General features: G+C 39.8%; 1 protein-coding gene across 1 annotated transcript; it reads left to right on the top strand.

The window, feature by feature from the left end:
- Positions 1–753: 753 nt before the first annotated feature.
- On the top strand, positions 754–13,765 carry mboat1 (membrane bound O-acyltransferase domain containing 1). Its single transcript, XM_026183983.2, has 13 exons — positions 754–1,010; positions 1,466–1,611; positions 2,695–2,772; positions 4,235–4,330; positions 5,781–5,836; positions 6,219–6,273; positions 8,571–8,763; positions 10,133–10,325; positions 10,439–10,542; positions 10,661–10,725; positions 10,816–10,948; positions 11,338–11,489; positions 13,317–13,765. Exons 1-13 carry the CDS (start codon positions 921–923, stop codon positions 13,480–13,482), a joined length of 1,527 nt encoding a protein of 508 aa, XP_026039768.2. The 5' UTR covers positions 754–920; the 3' UTR covers positions 13,483–13,765.
- The last annotated feature ends 4,239 nt before the right edge of the window (positions 13,766–18,004 follow it).

Below are 18,004 nucleotides of genomic sequence, written 5' to 3'. Positions count from 1 at the left end.
TCCAAAGACGAGCTTTCATTGTAAAAAAGTCTGGAGAACTATTCCTGAAGACTACCTGAATGATGAGAAGAAAGCTTGCCTTAGAGAATTCAGGCAAATTATTGACATTGAGATCAGTTTTCCCAAAAACTCTGTTTTTCCCTTATATACTGTATTTCCATGTATGTTTCAATAAAACACTACACCTATTACTCATTTTCCGTGCAAAATATAAATACATAAAGAGTTGCTTAAAGCTTTTGTACAGTACTGTGTTTATACTGGCTCATAAGTAACTTTTGTCCGTAAGTCTGAAAGAAAACGCACGTTCTGAGATGTTAAGTTCGAAAAAACACCGGACGTTATGTGTAATAACATTTTTTATGTTTTTAAAACTGCTGCAACATTCTTGTTAAAACTTTTAACATCATAAGTAAAGGTTAAAGTTTAACTAGGATGTTGGCGCTAATGCACACGGGATTATGGGTTAATTTCGTCTTTCGTGATAAAGCTGATGTTTTCAAAACAAAAGCACACAAGTCAACTTTGCGTTTGCCTGGACACAATAGCAATCTGTGCTCTCCATTCATCAATAGTGGACTCTAGGACATTGTATGGTTAAAAGAAGACTTTAGGCTGGAAGAGATTTGTGCGGTTAGTTGAAGTCTGCGGTCTATTCGCGTTGAATTGGCTTTTATTTTGTAAGCCGCAACCGGAAGGGCTATTTATTTTTCGCCTGCCTTTGTCTAACTCGACTGGTACTGACGGGGAGGGAAAGAAGGAGGAGGGAGTGTTCCTGGTCTGTCGACTGGTTTGACTTGTCACAGGCGCTCAAGGGAAAACGATGAATTTCAGTCACAGAAAATAGTTCGTAGTTAGCTACAAACACACGTAAAGATAACCTGGCAAACCGAGGTGCCGTGACAGAACAGCTGCGTAGGATGGGCGAGCCGGCACAGACTCCGTTTAAAACCACTGGATCCGAGTGGCTGCTGCCTGTCAGTGAATACTTGGGCTTTCCTCTTGATCAGGTAGGACAAGCGTGAGTCACAAGTCAGTGGGGCTATTTCGGAAGAATTAAATCTTTTGATATATTACTGGGTTTTTTTTCTTAAAAAATAAATAAATTTCATGTCATAAATGATGTTCCGTCAATTAACCTTGTGTTACTTGTGGGACACACGTGCCGTGGCTCCTTAAAAGTCGTCCACGTCCACATTATTGTCCTTTTATTGGAGGCTTTGTCCAAAAACTAAATTCTGTCGTTTTAAAGAAAATTATTAATAATAAAAATAACGATACAGTCCTGCAACGTGTCATACGCTGCTGTTTTACGTCCCTATAAAATTTTTACACTATCATAGTACACTATGATAATATACCGTAAAGCCCTTAATTGCCTATAAAAGTATAAAACGTGAAATGTTTGTTGATTATCTCTCTTTGCTGTTCACCCCAATCCTCATTTTTATCTCTTCCCACACAGGTGAATTTTCTGGCATGCCAGCTGTTTGCCTTAACTTCTGCCTTCTGCTTTCGTCTCTACCTCAGCCCGGCCCATGTCAGTCCCCTGGTCAGGCACTTTGTTGCCGCTCTGCTCGGTATTGGTTTTCTCGTCTTCTGCTTTGGATGGTAATGTATGGCACTGTCTCACACACTGCTCCATTCATTTTTTTCTCCAGTATGTGAGTCAAAGATATTTTATGTGTCCATGTTTCAAAAAGTGTTTTCTGTCAATGAACAAAAACTTTATATTTTATAATTACAGAACAGTCTAGGCAATAAGCTACCAGAACTTTTTCTGTAATTTCACACACTTATGTTGAACAACTAAGATGTACTGAAACGGCACTTCTTTTTCTTCTACTAAGAAGTCTCAGGGGTTAAATATTCAAATGTCTTTACAATGACAGAAAGGGGAGTTTCACTAGCCTCACTTAATATCAAAGTGGGCTGTATGTGGGCCCACCTGTATAAGATTTAAATAAAATCAGAATGCAGTGATTAATGAATCATTTACATCACACGTTTAATTGGAAAAATACTACAAAGCAATGTGTTAAATGCTGAAAGAAAAAATGGTGTTGTCCTTGGAAAAATATGTGCTTAAAACATGGTAGCAGGTCAACGTAAGAAGAAAAAGACCAGACCACTGGATCAACAGTTCTTTAAGAATATGGTCTCAGGCCCTCAGGCTGCAGCACTAAAAACAGACCTTCTGTAGGAAAAATTATTGCATGCGCTCAGGAACACTTCATGTGAACCAGATCAAGAAAACACTTCTGCCTCCTGCCACTACAGCATCATCTGTGGTGTCTAGGTCCTTTAATGCACAAGGCATTGGTATCATCCACCTTTTGTGAAGGCCACATTAATAATAATGTAAGTTTTAGAGCAAAATAATATAGCCACTCTGACAACATGCATATTGTTTGTTTCAGCAAGACAATGCTAAACTACAACATTGAAATAGCCATGGTACTAACTGGCCTGGGTGCACAGTTAGAACATGTTTTTAATGCCTCGGGCTTATAATTGTAGTAGAACACTGAGGGTATGCGGTCATGAGACAAATTGGAAACGCATGTATTTGTATGGGTGTGTATTGTAGTGCTTTAGCAGCAGGTATCTGTGGGAAATGTGTTTAAGTTGTATTGGCACATGCTGCCTGTGTCATTGAAAAGACCTACAGAATGTTTTGTGTCACTTCTGCAGGTATTCATCTCACATCCTGGCTGTGGTTGTTGCAAACTACCTGATCATCATCAAAGCTGACCTCAACAATGTGCACAGGTAAATTCAAGCCTCAAAGGCCAATCAACATAAAAGTCTAGGGAATGGCTATATAATGGATTCTGAAAGACAGAAACAAAAGTCTGAAACACCAGTGGATTCTTACATGGATTGTGCAACTGTTGCTCTTTTGCCCGTAATTCCTGTAACCATGAATTAAGCCTAGTCGGTCTGGTTGTAGTCGTTCTCATCGCGCACACACCTTTCCGGTTGCATTGACTGACGTGCCTGCTTCATCAAGCCGGTATGTGATTGACAGGACTGCGTTTACCATGATAGGGCTGCAGAACTAGCTGTTGCTGTTTTCAGGTCAAACTTGCCAGACGAGATCAACCCAGCCCACAAGCCATTCACTTCATAGGTGGGCTAAGTTGCTCAGTTTAAGCCCTTGAAGTTTACCACTCATTCACTCCCTGCCGCGCATTCCAAGAAAGACTTCATTCTACTTCACCTCGCCCCCTTTGTCTTCCTGTTCCAATGTGGCCTGAACGAAAGTACTTTTTTAAAGGCATGAAACCTTTGGAGAACACGTCAGGCGACAGGCAGCCAGGCATGCCAGCCTGACCAGTCTACTCATGAAGATAGCTAGCAGGTGTTTATGCGGATGTTGAAACTTTCATGTTTACAGGGTTTCAGTGGAACTCTTAAGAGCACATGCACATTTTCCATTATGTCTGGGTGGATATGGGTGTTGACTTCAGACAGCATGGCTCAGGTGTGTCTGGCAGTTGTTGCTTTTTTGTTTTTTTATTACTAGAGCAAAATTGTACGGTTATCTTGGTGAGGTATTCAAGGATTACCTGTAGGTAGAGCAAAGTAGAACTGGTATTGTTCTATGGCTTTGGAGGCAAAACACTGTGTAAACTCAACATGGGCTTCTGGACACACACCTCTGTGTCACTGACACGGGGAAACAAAGTAATTGAACATTTTAGGTTAAAGCCAGGACAATCTAGGGAACGATCAGAACAACGGGTGATCATTACTTTAAGATATGCCGATGTTTGTAACTGTTTAAAATTTTTTGACAATGTGAAATGTAAAGCAGAATATCAGGTTTTCAGTCCTGCAGAAATGACACAAGTTCTTACCTGTGCCTGTTCATTCTTTTGTTTTTCATTTGAGAGTGTGATGAAATAGTTGCGTCTTGTCAAAGTTAAACCATGCTGGAAGTTTTAGAGGTAGTGTAAATGGCACAAATATTTTAAAAAAAAAGAAACATTATGCTCACTTTTTTTTTTTTAAATTTTTGTGAAGTAACCCAGAGAGGCAACAATCACTTGCAGTAATTTCTAATGACTCATAAGTTAAGGAAACTTCTTAATCTCCTCAAATGCATTTACTGGTGACTCAACTATTACCACACCAGCTTGTCCTTTTTCTTTTTTTCTAGGTATTGTATTAAACGATTGATTGAACTGCCCTTTACTTTATTTACTTTGTGTCATTCTTTTCCACTCAGGTATTCCATGGTGATATCTATGGGCTATCTGACTGCGTGCCAAGTGAGCCGAGTCTTCATCTTTAACTATGGAATACCTTCCACTGACTTCTCTGGGTGAGGAAAATCTGAAGCATTTCTTTCTCTCTCCTCTTTGCCACACCTTCTTTGTGACAGCACATTATGGAGACATTTGAGGTTTAGATACGTTATCAGTTTCCACCCTTGGTGGTACCAGCTTACACACCGACTCCCCCAGCCTTGTGTACATATAAAACAACTGAAGAAAAAAAAAATAGCAGCAGCATTGTTCACAGTTGACGCTGCCCAGCTTAGGCTGCTTTCTGCCTCCCATTTTAATTGGAAATGTCTGTTTTTCTATGTGTGGTTATACTTTATAAAGCGACAGCTGACTTTGCTGGCCTCTGTATTCAGCAGCAGCTACTTTGCCTTGTTCCAGTGCGGATTAATTTGTTGGCAGCCTCATTTAGACTCCATGTGACTTTAGAGATGAGCAGCCAGGACTGTGAGTCAGCCTCTGGTGATCCCATATTGAATTAGGGATCCAGATTTTATTTTATTTTTTGATACACTTTCATGTTTCGGTATCAATTCAGTACAAAAAAACCCAAAAAACAAACTACATTCACTACTTAACTTTGTTTCTGAGCAAAGGTTGTGTGAGTCAGACTGAACAGCAGTCATTCATGCTGATAGATTTCTGGTTTCCCTCTATATTTCTTGCTCTGTCTTTAGTAGGGTGTTATGCATCTAGCCATTGTCTCTAAAGTCTGTTTGCATTTGTTCAAGAGCATTTCCATGAACTGAAATTGACACTTGACATGAAAATCATAGGTACTATGCCCGCTCTATAATGTACAAAATGGAAAATGGAGCCTGTATGCTATAGTACTGGAGTTTTGCACATACTGGCTGAAAACATTACTTCAGAGCCCCCTGCCAGCTCTCACTGAGCTGGCACTGCCAGCCACATGGCCAGCCTCTCTCTGCCTCAGTTTTCCATGCTGTGCACACAATGCAGCCCTCACACCAACACAAACTAGTGTGTGTGTGCAAGAGAGACGTAGTTTATATGTGGACACACATTCACATGAGTTTCCTAAATGTGTGCTTGATAAGCTGAAAATCTAGCTGTGCTGGTTTAAAAGGGGCCCGATGATCCAATGAAGCTCTGGGGATAGGAAAGTATTGCATTGGATTAATAAGTGACCTGATTTGCCACAACTAGAGAAGAATGAAGTGATTCACAATGGTAAATAAATCCAAGAGTCTCTCACAGAGGCTCGGTGAGCTTGGGAAGTGCTGTGCTTAAATTGGTAATGCTTTAAATGACTTAAGTTTTTACTTTCACTTAAAAAACAAAACAAAAACATATATTAGAATTGCTATGCTATCATACTTGCAACATTTATACAATTTAAAATGATTATTAAAGTGAAATCTTTTCAAATTTGCCCACCTACAATCAGGCACAGGTTGTGAGCATCAATTTCTAAACTTCTTAAGATAAATTAAAAACAATAATTTACCATCTTTCTCTGCCCAGACCTTTGATGATAGTAACACAGAAGCTCACCACGTTGGCTTTCCAGCTCCATGACGGTAAGTCAGACAAGTGGATGCACACATACATATGGAAGCTCAGCACATTGGCAAGCCTTTCACAGCATGCTGTCTGAGTAACTTAACAGGGATGACAGGCTTTTACACACATTTTCACACCTGTTGTAAAACATGTAGCCTAGGCTTTTATTAAAACGCGTCCTTCTGATTCTCTTCTAATGTAATGTCGAAGTCATAATTGTGAGCCACAAAATGTGCAGTCATTGATGTTGTTAGTAACATTTGTTTTTTTTTCCATTGTGAGTTGTTAGTGTTTCAGTGAAAAAGTCTCTTAGAGTCAGAATTAAACATCTGTTAAAGAAGGACAAGAGAAGGGGGGAGGGGGGAATTAAAGATATCAACAACTCCATATTTTTTTCAGGTATGTGTAAGAAGACTGAACAGTTGACACAGGAGCAGAAGCTCATGGCTATAAAGTAAGTTTACACAGCAAAGCAAGTTAGTAACTTACTGTGGTAACTGTGTGTGTGTGTGTGTGTGTGGTTTTTTTAAACAGTCTAATTTTAACAGACTAGAGATCTTTGGGATTTTCCTATGTCCGATTTTAGCCTTCAAGTCTGCATAGATAAACGTACATATACCAGCCACTTTATTAGGTACACTTGCTAGTATTGGGTTGGCCCCCCTTTTGCATTTCAAACTCTTTATTTTTCATGACACTGATTCACCAAGGTGCTGGAAACATTCTTCAAATTTTAGTCTATATCAGGGGTGGGCAACTCCAGGCCTCGAGTGTCGGTGTCCTGCAGGTTTTAGATCTCACCCTGGGTCAACATACCTGAATCAAATGATTAGTTTGTTACCAGGCCTCTGGAGAACTTCAAGACATGCTAAGGAGGTAATTTGGCCATATAGATCAGCTGTGATTGGATCAGGGACACACCTGAAACATGCAGGACACTGGCACTCGAGGCCTGGAGTTGCCTACCCCTGGTCTTTGTCAACATGACTGCATCACAGAGCTGCTGCAGATTTGTCAGCTACACCTTCATTATGCAGAATGATTTCACATTCCTGTACCATCACAACTCAAAGGTGCTCTATTCAACTGTGACTGTGGAGGTCTTTTGAATCCACTACAGTTTGCGATGATGTGAGCTGTGAGATATGATGCTGGAAGCAATCATTAGACAATGAGTACATTGTGGTCATAAAGAGATGGACATTGTCAGTAACAATACTCAAGTAGGCTGTGCCATTGGACAATGCGCATATGGTGCTAAGTGGCCCAAAGTGTGGCACAAAAATAGCCCCCAGACCACTACACCACCACCACCAGTCTAAATTGTTCATACAAACCAGGATGGATCCATACTTTCATGGTGTTTACACAAAATTCTGACCCCGACCCAAATGTTGCACCAGAAATTAAGACTTATCAGACCAGGTAACCTTTTCTAGTCTTGTGCTGTCCAGTTTTGGTGAGCTCGTGTGAGTTGTAGCCTCAGTGTGGTACCTGGTGCTTCAAGGGTTGATAAATGTTCTATTTACAGATGCTCGTCTGTAGCTCTTAGTTGTAACAAGTGGTTATTTGAGCTACTATTGCCTTCTTATCAGCTTGACCAATCTGGCGATTTTCCTCTGAGCTCTGGCATCAGCGATTCTTTTTTGCCTAGAGAACCACTGCTTATTGGAGATTTTCTCTTTTTCTGACCATCTCCAGAGATAATTGTGTGAGAAAATCCCAGTAAAATCAGCTTTTTCTGAACCACCAGTCTGGCAATAAGAACTATACCACATTCAAATCCACTTAATTCAACTTTATTCTATACTGTACTGCTCGGTTTGAACTTCAGCATTGACCGTGTCTACATGCCTAAATGCATTAAGTGGCTGCCATGTCATTGACTGACTACACATTTGGATTAAGGAGCAGTTTAGCAGGTGTACCTAATAACGTAACTGGTGAGTGTAATCCTATAATGTAAAGTTTACATGTGCAGCAAAGATGTGCAGATACTTTAACAGTGCATCTGAACTTGGACCTTATTTAAAGAATAAATAACTGTTTCTTTTCCTTTAGCCACGAAGGACAATGACAAGGACATGAAATCATGGTGAATAGTTTATTTATGGAAAAAAGCATGCTGGGAACTTAGAAAAGAGACATCGTTTTGCATGGAAAAACATTTTTGTGCATGTGAATTCATGAAATCACATTATCAATGGACTGTACTATGCATGCCGTTTTAAAATGAATTAAAATGTATTTTAAAAGCAGCCATAAAATATAGCCGCCTACCTGTGCAATAACCCAGTAGCTGTAAATCTGGTAATTGATGTGTTTGTCATAATACTTAAATATTCGATTAACTGGACTAATTTTGTTCTTATTTATCAGGGACCAGACATTGTCCTTATTCCAGTTTTGCATACAAGTTCTCCTGTACTGTAAATATTACACATAGTTTGTAACATGGATGGAAGCACATTTGGTCATGAATTAGGTCAGGTTTTAATACCCATCCTGGTTCGTTTTATTGCTCGGCAGCTGGTATATGTACAGGGTCAGAGAAACAGAGTTAAAGATGCAATGATGCTGACTGATCATGACCTGTTGGATGTTTAATTTAAAACTAGATGGCATGTATTTCTCAGATCACCTTGGAAGAAAATCTAAAGTAGCACCGTCACGTTTCACTCAAAGCGATCTCAGTTAATGTTTCGAAAAGGTTTGTTTCTTTTCAGTGATTTCTGCCTCGTCTCTTTGTAGTGTGAGGCCTTCTCTCATCGAGTACCTGAGTTACAATCTGAACTTTCTGAGTGTCTTGGTGGGGCCATGCAGTAACTACAAAGAGTACATAGACTTCATAGAGGGCAGACACATCAGCACGAGGCTCAAGCAGCAGCATGCCTCAAGTAATCGGCAGAATGGCTACAATAAGACCCAGGACCCATCACCTCTGGTAAGTTCATGAATACTGGTTACTACTCTTGTAGTCTTTAACTTTTTTCATTTTTATATTGATAGGTTATTGTTTTATCAGGAGGGGGATTAAATGCTTATCCAGCAATATGTTTCGTCTTCCATTGGTTGGAATCTCTGTAACTTTACTACAGTGGCTTTACTTCTTGTTCTTGTTTTATTGAAAGAGCGTTTGAACTGTCCTTTACTTTACATCATTCACAGTTCAAAAATAATTATTTTACTGGGATGTGGTGCATGCTTACACTTGATTCAGTTTCTGAAGTAGGTCATTTTGACTCTCTTCCCCATCTTCTTAGCTAGTTTTCTTCTGATTGGCTGTTCCTTGGAAATAAGTTTACACAAGTTCACAGCAAGAGTTGCGTGTCTGAATTGACATGAGGATCTGGCCTTCTTGATATCCTACAGAAACAAGAGTAGATAAAACTTAGAACAGGTGTTTAGAGGAGTCTAAATTGAATAAAGATGTGCAAAATTTCGCCTACGCACAATGAATATTTTTGGAATTACAGGCCCTTAAAATTCACGTTAGCAGGCCAGGACTTTTAAGGACTAAAGAGCAAAACGACCTTGCTATGATGTAACTTCTTTTGACCTGTTATCTATCCAACATTGTGAAAACACCCTTGAAGTTCTCTATTGAATTCTCAGAAAACAAATAAAACGTCTAAGCTATAAATGTTTATTTCGGTTACTCTGTTATAGTAATTGAAATCTGTGCAAAGTTGCTATCAAAATTGTGATGCATCCCGTGATGCTAGCGCTTTAAGTTGATTATAGAAAATTAGATTTTTCTTTACATTGTAAAACTTGCAGAGGGTGTAAAATTACATTGGTTGCAGTTTTTAATAGCTGAAATTTGTTTCATGTGATAGCTGTTGTACTTAAGGAGTTATGCTGGAAAAAACAATAAGGTTACCTAAAAAGCACCAAATTTCAACCTAACCTCTTTAGCATAAATTACATGGGGGCCTATAACTCAGAAAATACCTTCAGTAGGGAGGTTAAAGTTTTGCATGGCTTCATTTTCATAAAAAAACTATAGAAAGGTCTTGGCTGATGTGGACTAGATAAAAATCTGCTACAAACATATAGTCGCAGAAGGTCAGATATTACTGAGGTACCCAGGAGGACTTTTTTCAGCTTCAAAGAAAATGTGTAACTTCTGTGGTGAACATTTTAAATGTATCCACTAGAGCAGAGCTACAAACTGATAGTTTGTTTCTGGTTTCTCTTGGGTTAAGTTAAGCCATAGATGCTGATTGCTTAAGATTTAATGGTAATCCTAATATTCTCCATTTGTAATGGTGCTTCTATCAGTGCTCAGAAGTAATTTGCTTTCTCTGCAGAACGCCGTTTGTCATAAGCTGCTAGTCTGCGCCGGCTGTATGCTGTTCTTCCTTACTGTCACTCGGTCCTTGCCCATAAAGTACAACGTTGACCCCGACTTTGTGAGCCAAGCCTCCTTCCTCACCAGGCTCACTTATGCTTTCTTCTCCATACAAGCTGCAAGGCCCAAATTCTACTTCGCCTGGACATTAGGTGGGTATTTAGTGCGTCTGTGTGTTTTACTTGGCCAGTTTGTTTTGTTTTTTATTGCTTCTGGGGACAAATGCCACGGATGTCATGTGATGATCTTCTTCTTCCTCTGTCAGCTGATGCAGTCAACAATGCTGCAGGATATGGTTTCCTTGGGATGGATGAACATGGAAAGCCATCCTGGGACCTCATCAGCAACCTCAACATCATCGGGATTGAGGTGCCGCGTTTCAGATGCTTAAAATCGAGACCATGATCTTTCAGCACTGTGTCCAATTGTGAGTTAATTAGACACTGGAGCACACTCTTATTGTAGCTATTGATCTTTTTTCTTTTAGACAGCAACCAGCTTCAAGACCTTCATAGACAACTGGAATATTCGAACAGGAATTTGGCTTAAAACGTAAGTGTTGCGAGTGTGAAATCAAATTGTGTGCACAGTCGGAAAGTGGGGAAAAAAAAAAGTGAAATTCCCAACCCGTTCCTTTTTCAGGGTGTGCTATGACCGAGCACCAAAGCACCGTTTGGCGTTGACCTTTATCCTGTCTGCTTTGTGGCATGGTGTTTATCCAGGGTACTATTTTACCTTCCTCACCGCCATCCCCATCACCATAGCAGCAAGAGCTGTAAGTTGTCTACATTATCTGCAAAGTAATGCTCTAAAATACAAATGGAAGGTAATCGGACTGTATGGACACAAACTGACCATGAATAGATGGGACAGCTCTTGTTACATTTACAACGGTAGCTTTGTGAAGATTAAGGATATTTCAGTTTCCTCAGTACAACTACAAACAAAAACATATCTTATCAGTATGAAAGTGGCTCTAAAAATGTTTTTGGTGCCTGTTCAAACAAAACCTCTCTGGGAACAGCTTTAACTGACTTTTTATTGCACTTGGCACTTTCTGCTTCTCGCATGTTAATTAAATAGTTCAACAAAAGTTTTCCTTGAATACACTAATCCTGTCATCTGTTAAACGATAATTGTTGTCCGTCTGCCTCTCCCCACCAGATACGGAGGTCAATTCGTCATTACTTCCTGGGCTCCAGAGTGATGAAGCTGGGTTATGACATCTTGACTTGGGCAGCCACACAGCTGGCCATCTGCTACACTGTCATGCCTTTTCTCCTTCTTGCAGTTAACTACACTATAGTTTATTACAGGTACGTCATACCCCGCTTTAATCAAATTATCCTTTTGCTTCAACTCTGTGTGGTTCTGCGTTCTATTAATCTTTCTATGTACTCATACATGTGAAGGTGAGCAGGAACCCCTCTACATACATCCATAAACTTCCAAAGAGGCATAATCACGCTGACTGTAACCACAGGCATGCCGATTGGATTGTCAACAGTTCTTATATCATGCGTCAATAAACCGTTCTTGGCCACATTTCCTCTCTTTGACAGTTGAGCGAGAGACAGGAAGTAAGGGCAAGTCCCCGAGACTGCTCTTTGCAATGCTCTAGATTCTCCTTTAGCTCTAGCATAATAAATCCCCTTTATTTCCTTATTTTCTGCAGTAAATGTCTGTCTGCACACCTGTAGACCATATAGGAGCACGCAACTGTGTGTTTATGTAGTATTTAAAAATCCTTTACTATTTAAAAACATAAAACAATTCGGTGACGTTTCATGTTCGTGTGTATTTTGATGGTCTTAGAACTAATTTTTAATCCACACTCACTGGCCATTTTATTAGGTATACCATGTTAATACTGGTATTAGCATGCTAATACTGGTATTGTTAGCATGGTATAGCTTTGAAGGCCCTTTTGCCTTCAAAACTGCTTGTTTTTTTCACAGCATTGGCTCACCTAGGTTCATTAGTCCATACTGACATGCAAAAGCATGACAGTTGCTACAGATTTTCTTTGCTGCTCATCCATGATGTGAATTTCCTAAACTACCACATCCTAAAGGTGCTTTTAGATTGAGAGCTGTTGATTGTGGAGGATATTTGAGTACATGTTCAAGAAACCAGTTTTGGGGTTAATTTTTTCTGCATTTTGGCATGGTGTGTTATTGTGCTGGTAGCACCATTAAAAACTAGTTACATTGTGGTTACAAAGGGATGAACATGGTCAGCAACAATAGTCAGGTAGGTCAGTTTGAGCTTAATGGGCTCAAAGTGTACCAAGGTGTGGTCCCCCACACCATTGCACCACCAACAGCAGCCTGAACCATTAATACCATGCAGGGCGTGCCTTGTAGAGTCATGCTTTCATGGTGTTTACACCAAACTCTGACCCTAACGTCTGAATCTGGCAGCAGAAATTGTAACTCATCAGCATCTTATCCAAGCAACGTTCTTCCAGTGTCTAGTTTTGGAGAGCCACTGTGAGATTCCTGTTCTTAGCTGACAGCATGGTGTGGTTTTCTGCTACTATTGTGCATTAAGAGATGGTCTTCTGCATATCTTGGTTGTAATTATTTGGGTGTAATAATGTGAATCACCGTTACTTTCCTATCAGCTCTAAAGTAGTCTGGCCATTTTGACCTCTGGCATCAACAAGGCATTTTTACCCAGAGAACTGCTTCTTACCGGATATATTTTTATTTTATTTATTTATTTTTAACCATTTGGACCACCAGACTGTTGTGTGGGAAATTGTCAGTTGCTCAGCAGTTTCTGAAATGCTCAGGATACTCCAGCCATCTGGCACCAACAACCATGTCACATCCAAAGTCACTCACTTCACCTTTCTTTCTTTCTCATTCTGTTGCTTAGTTTGAACTTCAGCAGGTCATCTTAACCATACTCACGTGCCTAAATGCATTATGTTGTTGCCATGTGACTAGTTTTGAAACATATGATGACTGCTTGCCCCATTGTAAACACAATGCGCATGGTTTCTTGTCATAAGTTAGTAGTTAAGTGTGATATTGTTGCTCGTTTCTAATCTGAATTATTAATGAATCTAGTATAAATCTAGCTGGATCATTTTTTTCCCTACATAATAAAAGTTCCACTCTGTTTTTCCCACCTAGGTCCATGTACTTCCACGTGCACATAATCAGCATTCTGGCTGCAGTCGCCCTGCATCGCAAACATAAACCCAGGGAACCCACCACCAAAACCTCCTCTGTCTCCTCCTCCGCTCCGTGCTCAGCCCAGTGCCAGCATGTTCACTCCAACAACAATGACAAAGACTGAAAATCTCACTTCGCGTTCTTTTACCAGGCTTTTAGGACTCTGTCTCCTCTCAAAGACAAATGAGTATCCCTAGGGCATTCAGCCAGCTTGAAATGGGAAAACATTGTGCTATTTATTTTTTGACTATACAGAGTAAAGGAAATTTGTACTTATGGTACTGGATGTGTACGGGGAGAGCCCTCTCCCATGATTGAAGCTCATCAGGCAGACACTGAAGAAAAACCTCAGCTGAGGAAATGGTTCTGGTACAACCACCGCCACCAGAATGCTGGCCCCCAACCCCCTTTCCCCTTTTACCTACTCCCGCTCCCTGCAGCTTTTCCTCCCTCCTTGGCCATCTCACCAGCACCAGCCTGCCTCCTCCAACAACAATACAACAGTGTGAAGAGAGTATTGAGACTCACTTTCGTTCCTGTCCTCAATCTGTGCTGTCCCACTGACTGGTGGGATCTCAGCCAGCACAACGGGTCTGCAGCTCATAAACGGGCCACAAATACCAGGACACATGCACACGCAAACTCATGCATAAATAGACACTAGGAAACAAAAACGCACATATAGTCGCTCTTAGACATGTTTGTACTCGGTCGCATTCGGGCGGCACACAAAGGCTGCCCTTGTGAGGCTGCAGAGGAGCATGCCAAGAGGAGGCTGCACCCGCTGCACTCGCTCTGCCCAGAGGATTTTGTAGATCTGTGTGGGTGATGGTTCGCCCCACTGTTATATCCCAACAGCCACTGTCAGTGACCCCCGAGTGTGTGGACCTAATCATGAACTGTCACAATACTTCCACTGTTTACTGGCTTGGATTAAAACCACATGAAAAACTAATCAGACCATGGAGCTCTTAAGCTTTTTAGTGGAAGCCTTAATATTACTGTTAACCATTACTAATGTTTTTAATGAGTATGGCAGCTCCTTCAGGTGAGGAGACTAGTATTTTATAGTTTCTATATTTCTTGGCTTCAGTCCCTGTGAACAAAAAGGAAAAGGTAAGAAATAAAATGAAATCTTTTGCCCCTGTTGGTTGAAAGCCAAAGTACACTTCCCATAGTTAAATTAGTAAAGTTGATCTATTCCTCTACTGAAAGTCCCCTTTTCTCTAACAGTGACAAAAGTGAAGGTAGTTAATGTGCACAGTGCTCAGTCCCTGTTGGCAAAATGTCAAGGAAGCTGAGAAAAGGCTCAAAATGGAAATTATGATCTGAAAAAGTGATGTTTCCGTGATTCTTTGTAGCAGCGGAGGTTTGATTTAACAGAGACATCTGGTGGTTGTGTGAACTGAGCTGAGCCAAGTCATGAAGAAAAGTCATCTGACTGACATAAACAGCCATTTTTCCATGTGACACGATGGCGTTGCATCAGAATTCATTTTCTTCCCTGCACAAGCGTTTCCTTTTGCACAGATGATGCTGAAAAACTAGAAGTTAATGTGCAGATTACAGACTGTAAACACGAGACACCTTTGCCTTTTTAATTTATTTTGCAGTACTTTTTTTTTTTTTTAAATTTTAGGACTGATTACAGATTTTGGAGCATTAGTAGTTTTAAAGGTGGCACAGTCGGATTGTTCTTTAATGGTGCTGTCTGCAAGCTATGTGATAGCTTTTCAATACGTTTGTTATAACACGAGTTGCAGTGCAAGATGTTGTTTTGTAAAGAAAATGCGCATCACATTTGAAAATGTCTTACAATGCATTATACAAGTTGCCTAGTGCATCACGTTTAATCACGTTAGAAGAACAATCTTAATGTTTTTTTATTATCCGTGTTGGAATTTAATCTAAACTTGATAACGACAGAAAATGTTCGCCTCTTTGGCTCACTTTTTACATACTGACTAAACCCTTAAATTTATTAAGGCTCTGCTTTGAGGCTTGACTTTTTGACATATCAGGTGATGTTACAGCTGCTTCACAAAACTTGGGATGAGGAGAAAGCATGAATTTAACACTTAAAAAATAGACATACCAGGGTATTTTAAAGGAAGTTAAAAATGCTATTAAATTTTTTTTGAATATGGTAATCTTTGAACGTACATGAGTACATTTGGGTCTAAAAAGTGTGAGTGTATTACACTTGGTACCCACAGGCCTCATTAACCCGGCAACATATTTGTGGCTCCACGGGTTTCTGTGTCGGCGCTGTGATTTTAGAGCAGGAAGACGAGCAGAGGGGCAGATTTACAGTATGAATATGTTGACGAGCAGCTATTTAAATGATTTAATACCGATACTGAAGATATTTTTGTATTTGCTTTGATGATGTTTGCTGTCTAATTGTACTGACTGTGAGAATGTGAGATTTTCTGATTACACCAGTGCTCCATTTTAGTGTTTTGTGTGGAGGAAAGTCTGAGTAACAAATAAAGCTCGAATGAAACTCTGTTGCAGGTTTATTATAAACTATAACGAAGACGCTTTTTGTTTTTGTGCTCTGAAGATGTGACTGTAAAACCTCTTTTAGGAACAAACAATTTCTGATGTCAGAAGAAAACATTTGCTGTGTTCGTTCTTACAGTTTGCTCTCCTTCTCCATGCGACGCCTCTCCCCACAGCAATTTAACCTCGGATGATATTCTCAAAGGGGCTCCGTCTTTGTCCCTTGTGTCACGTCTTTTCCCATGTGACACAGACGTGTGTGGGTGTGTGTGTGTGCGCGTGTGCAGTGATTCTGCCTGAATTCAGTCACGTAATGACAACTGTGAGGCAAGACGAGAGGAAAACAAACATGTATAAAATGAAGTGAACAATCACTACACTGCCTGTTTTCATTTTAGAGAGACTCAAATACCTCAGCTGTTATTAAAACAACAACAGCTGATCAGAAAAGTATGGATGCTTGCATAGCTAGTTTTTGCAAATATAACCAATCATCTAGAGGGATTAGAAAAGTTGAGAGTATGCACCTTTTTTTAGTCAGCTGTAGTGTTTGCATATTTCTTAGAAATCCTCAACCTGTCACCTAAAAATGTGTAAACAAGTTGGATAAGTTTTCCACACAAGCTACAAAAATGTACAGGATGAAAGGAAAAAATGACTAATCTATGAAGTTTGATCAAATTACAGAATGAAAAAAGAAAAGATTATCATACATTTCATCATCGAAACAAATAACAAAACAAAATTTAACTGTCCTTAATGAACAATATAAAACAAGAAAAAGCCTCCACTTATTGTTCAGGCTCAGTCCTTGTCTTTCATTTGTTCATGCATTCTGTGCTAGTCCTCCTAAATCTTTGCTACTATTTGATCCAAACGCTTGCACAGGAGTAGGAAGAGATATTAAAAAAGGAGGAGAGGCTGGAAGTTCCTGGATCATAAAGAAAAGCACAGCTTCACTTTCCCAAGCTGACAGAATGTTAATGATCCAAAGGCAAAGTTTTGAAATGACTTTCAAAATGCTTGTAATTCCTAAACAGTGAATGAAATACTTTTGCTAAACCCTGAGAATTAAACCTGGAAGTCTGCACTTCAATTCCATCTTGATACTTTGATTTAACATCCACTGCGTTGGTGTGAAGAGGCAAAATTTATCATCATTTGCAGATAGCCTGATGGCTGAAGAGCTGCAGGCCATGCATTTACATTACATACATTTAAAAACAGCGTCCTCATGCAGAACATTCTGGCAAAGTCCACACTAGGGAAGATGTTTGCAGCCAGGTCGCAACTTTAATCAAAGCAGATCAATTCTGAAACAAAACACAGCAACACACTCCTATAATCTACACCAGTTTTATCCGTCTACATTATATTTAAGGATTATTTTAATGGTTCTATTCTTTATACAGTTGCACAGAGCACATCTTTACCTTCACAGACAGCAAAACATGAATTTTTCAGCCCCTTGGACTCCATCACGACACAGGAGCAACTGGGCAAACTGATTATTCTCGGCTAAAATGAAGTTTCCTAGAGAGATGAAGCTGATCTCAGCTCCTGCTTGTACCAATGCAATGAATTTAAACAACTTACCAACTCACAGCATTCGAGGAACACCAGAACGTCAAACAAAAAAGATCCTCAATGCATGCATTTGACTGCAGCATGCTGGATTCAAACATTTCTTTTTTTCTACCTTATTTTCAAAAAACAACAACAACAAAAAGAGATCGCAGCTCAAAATTTCTGTGAACTGGAGATCTTGTTGGCTCTCAATAGCACAATAACTTCAGTCGTGTATTTTAAATGGTATCCAGGAAAAGGCAGTATTACCATACTTTAACTGAGATTATATGTTTTTACTGCGGCTGGCACACTGAAGAGAGCCTTAAAGCCTGGGACAGGCCATTTAACGGCGCGGTTCAAAGAGGCAAATTGCTGTTATTACTGCAAACCTTTCCCATCCTTCATAAAATCCTTTTTGCTTTGAACAGACAATCCAATTTTAAGCAACTGAAGTTTATCGCTAGCCATCTTAAATTGAAGCACATGATTCTTTGTGGCCACAAAATAGTTTTTATTTATTTTAAATAACTTGTGCATCTTATTCCAGCATGAGTACTTTACCTCTCCTTTAT

Source organism: Astatotilapia calliptera, chromosome 11 (genome assembly GCF_964374335.1).
Source record: "Astatotilapia calliptera chromosome 11, fAstCal68.1, whole genome shotgun sequence".
In the NCBI taxonomy this organism is placed as follows: domain Eukaryota; kingdom Metazoa; phylum Chordata; class Actinopteri; order Cichliformes; family Cichlidae; genus Astatotilapia; species Astatotilapia calliptera.
The sequence above is the reverse complement of the archived record's forward strand: the minus strand, read 5'-3'. Positions and strand labels throughout refer to the sequence as shown.

Excerpts from the sequence above, each read along its gene's own strand:
- mboat1 (XM_026183983.2), top strand. The coding sequence starts at position 921 with ATGGGCGAGCCGGCACAGACTCCGTTTAAAACCACTGGATCCGAGTGG. Across the intron at positions 4,331-5,780 it reads CCTTCCACTGACTTCTCTGG|ACCTTTGATGATAGTAACAC; the intron begins GTGAGGAAAATC and ends TTCTCTGCCCAG. Across the intron at positions 8,764-10,132 it reads CCCAGGACCCATCACCTCTG|AACGCCGTTTGTCATAAGCT; the intron begins GTAAGTTCATGA and ends CTTTCTCTGCAG.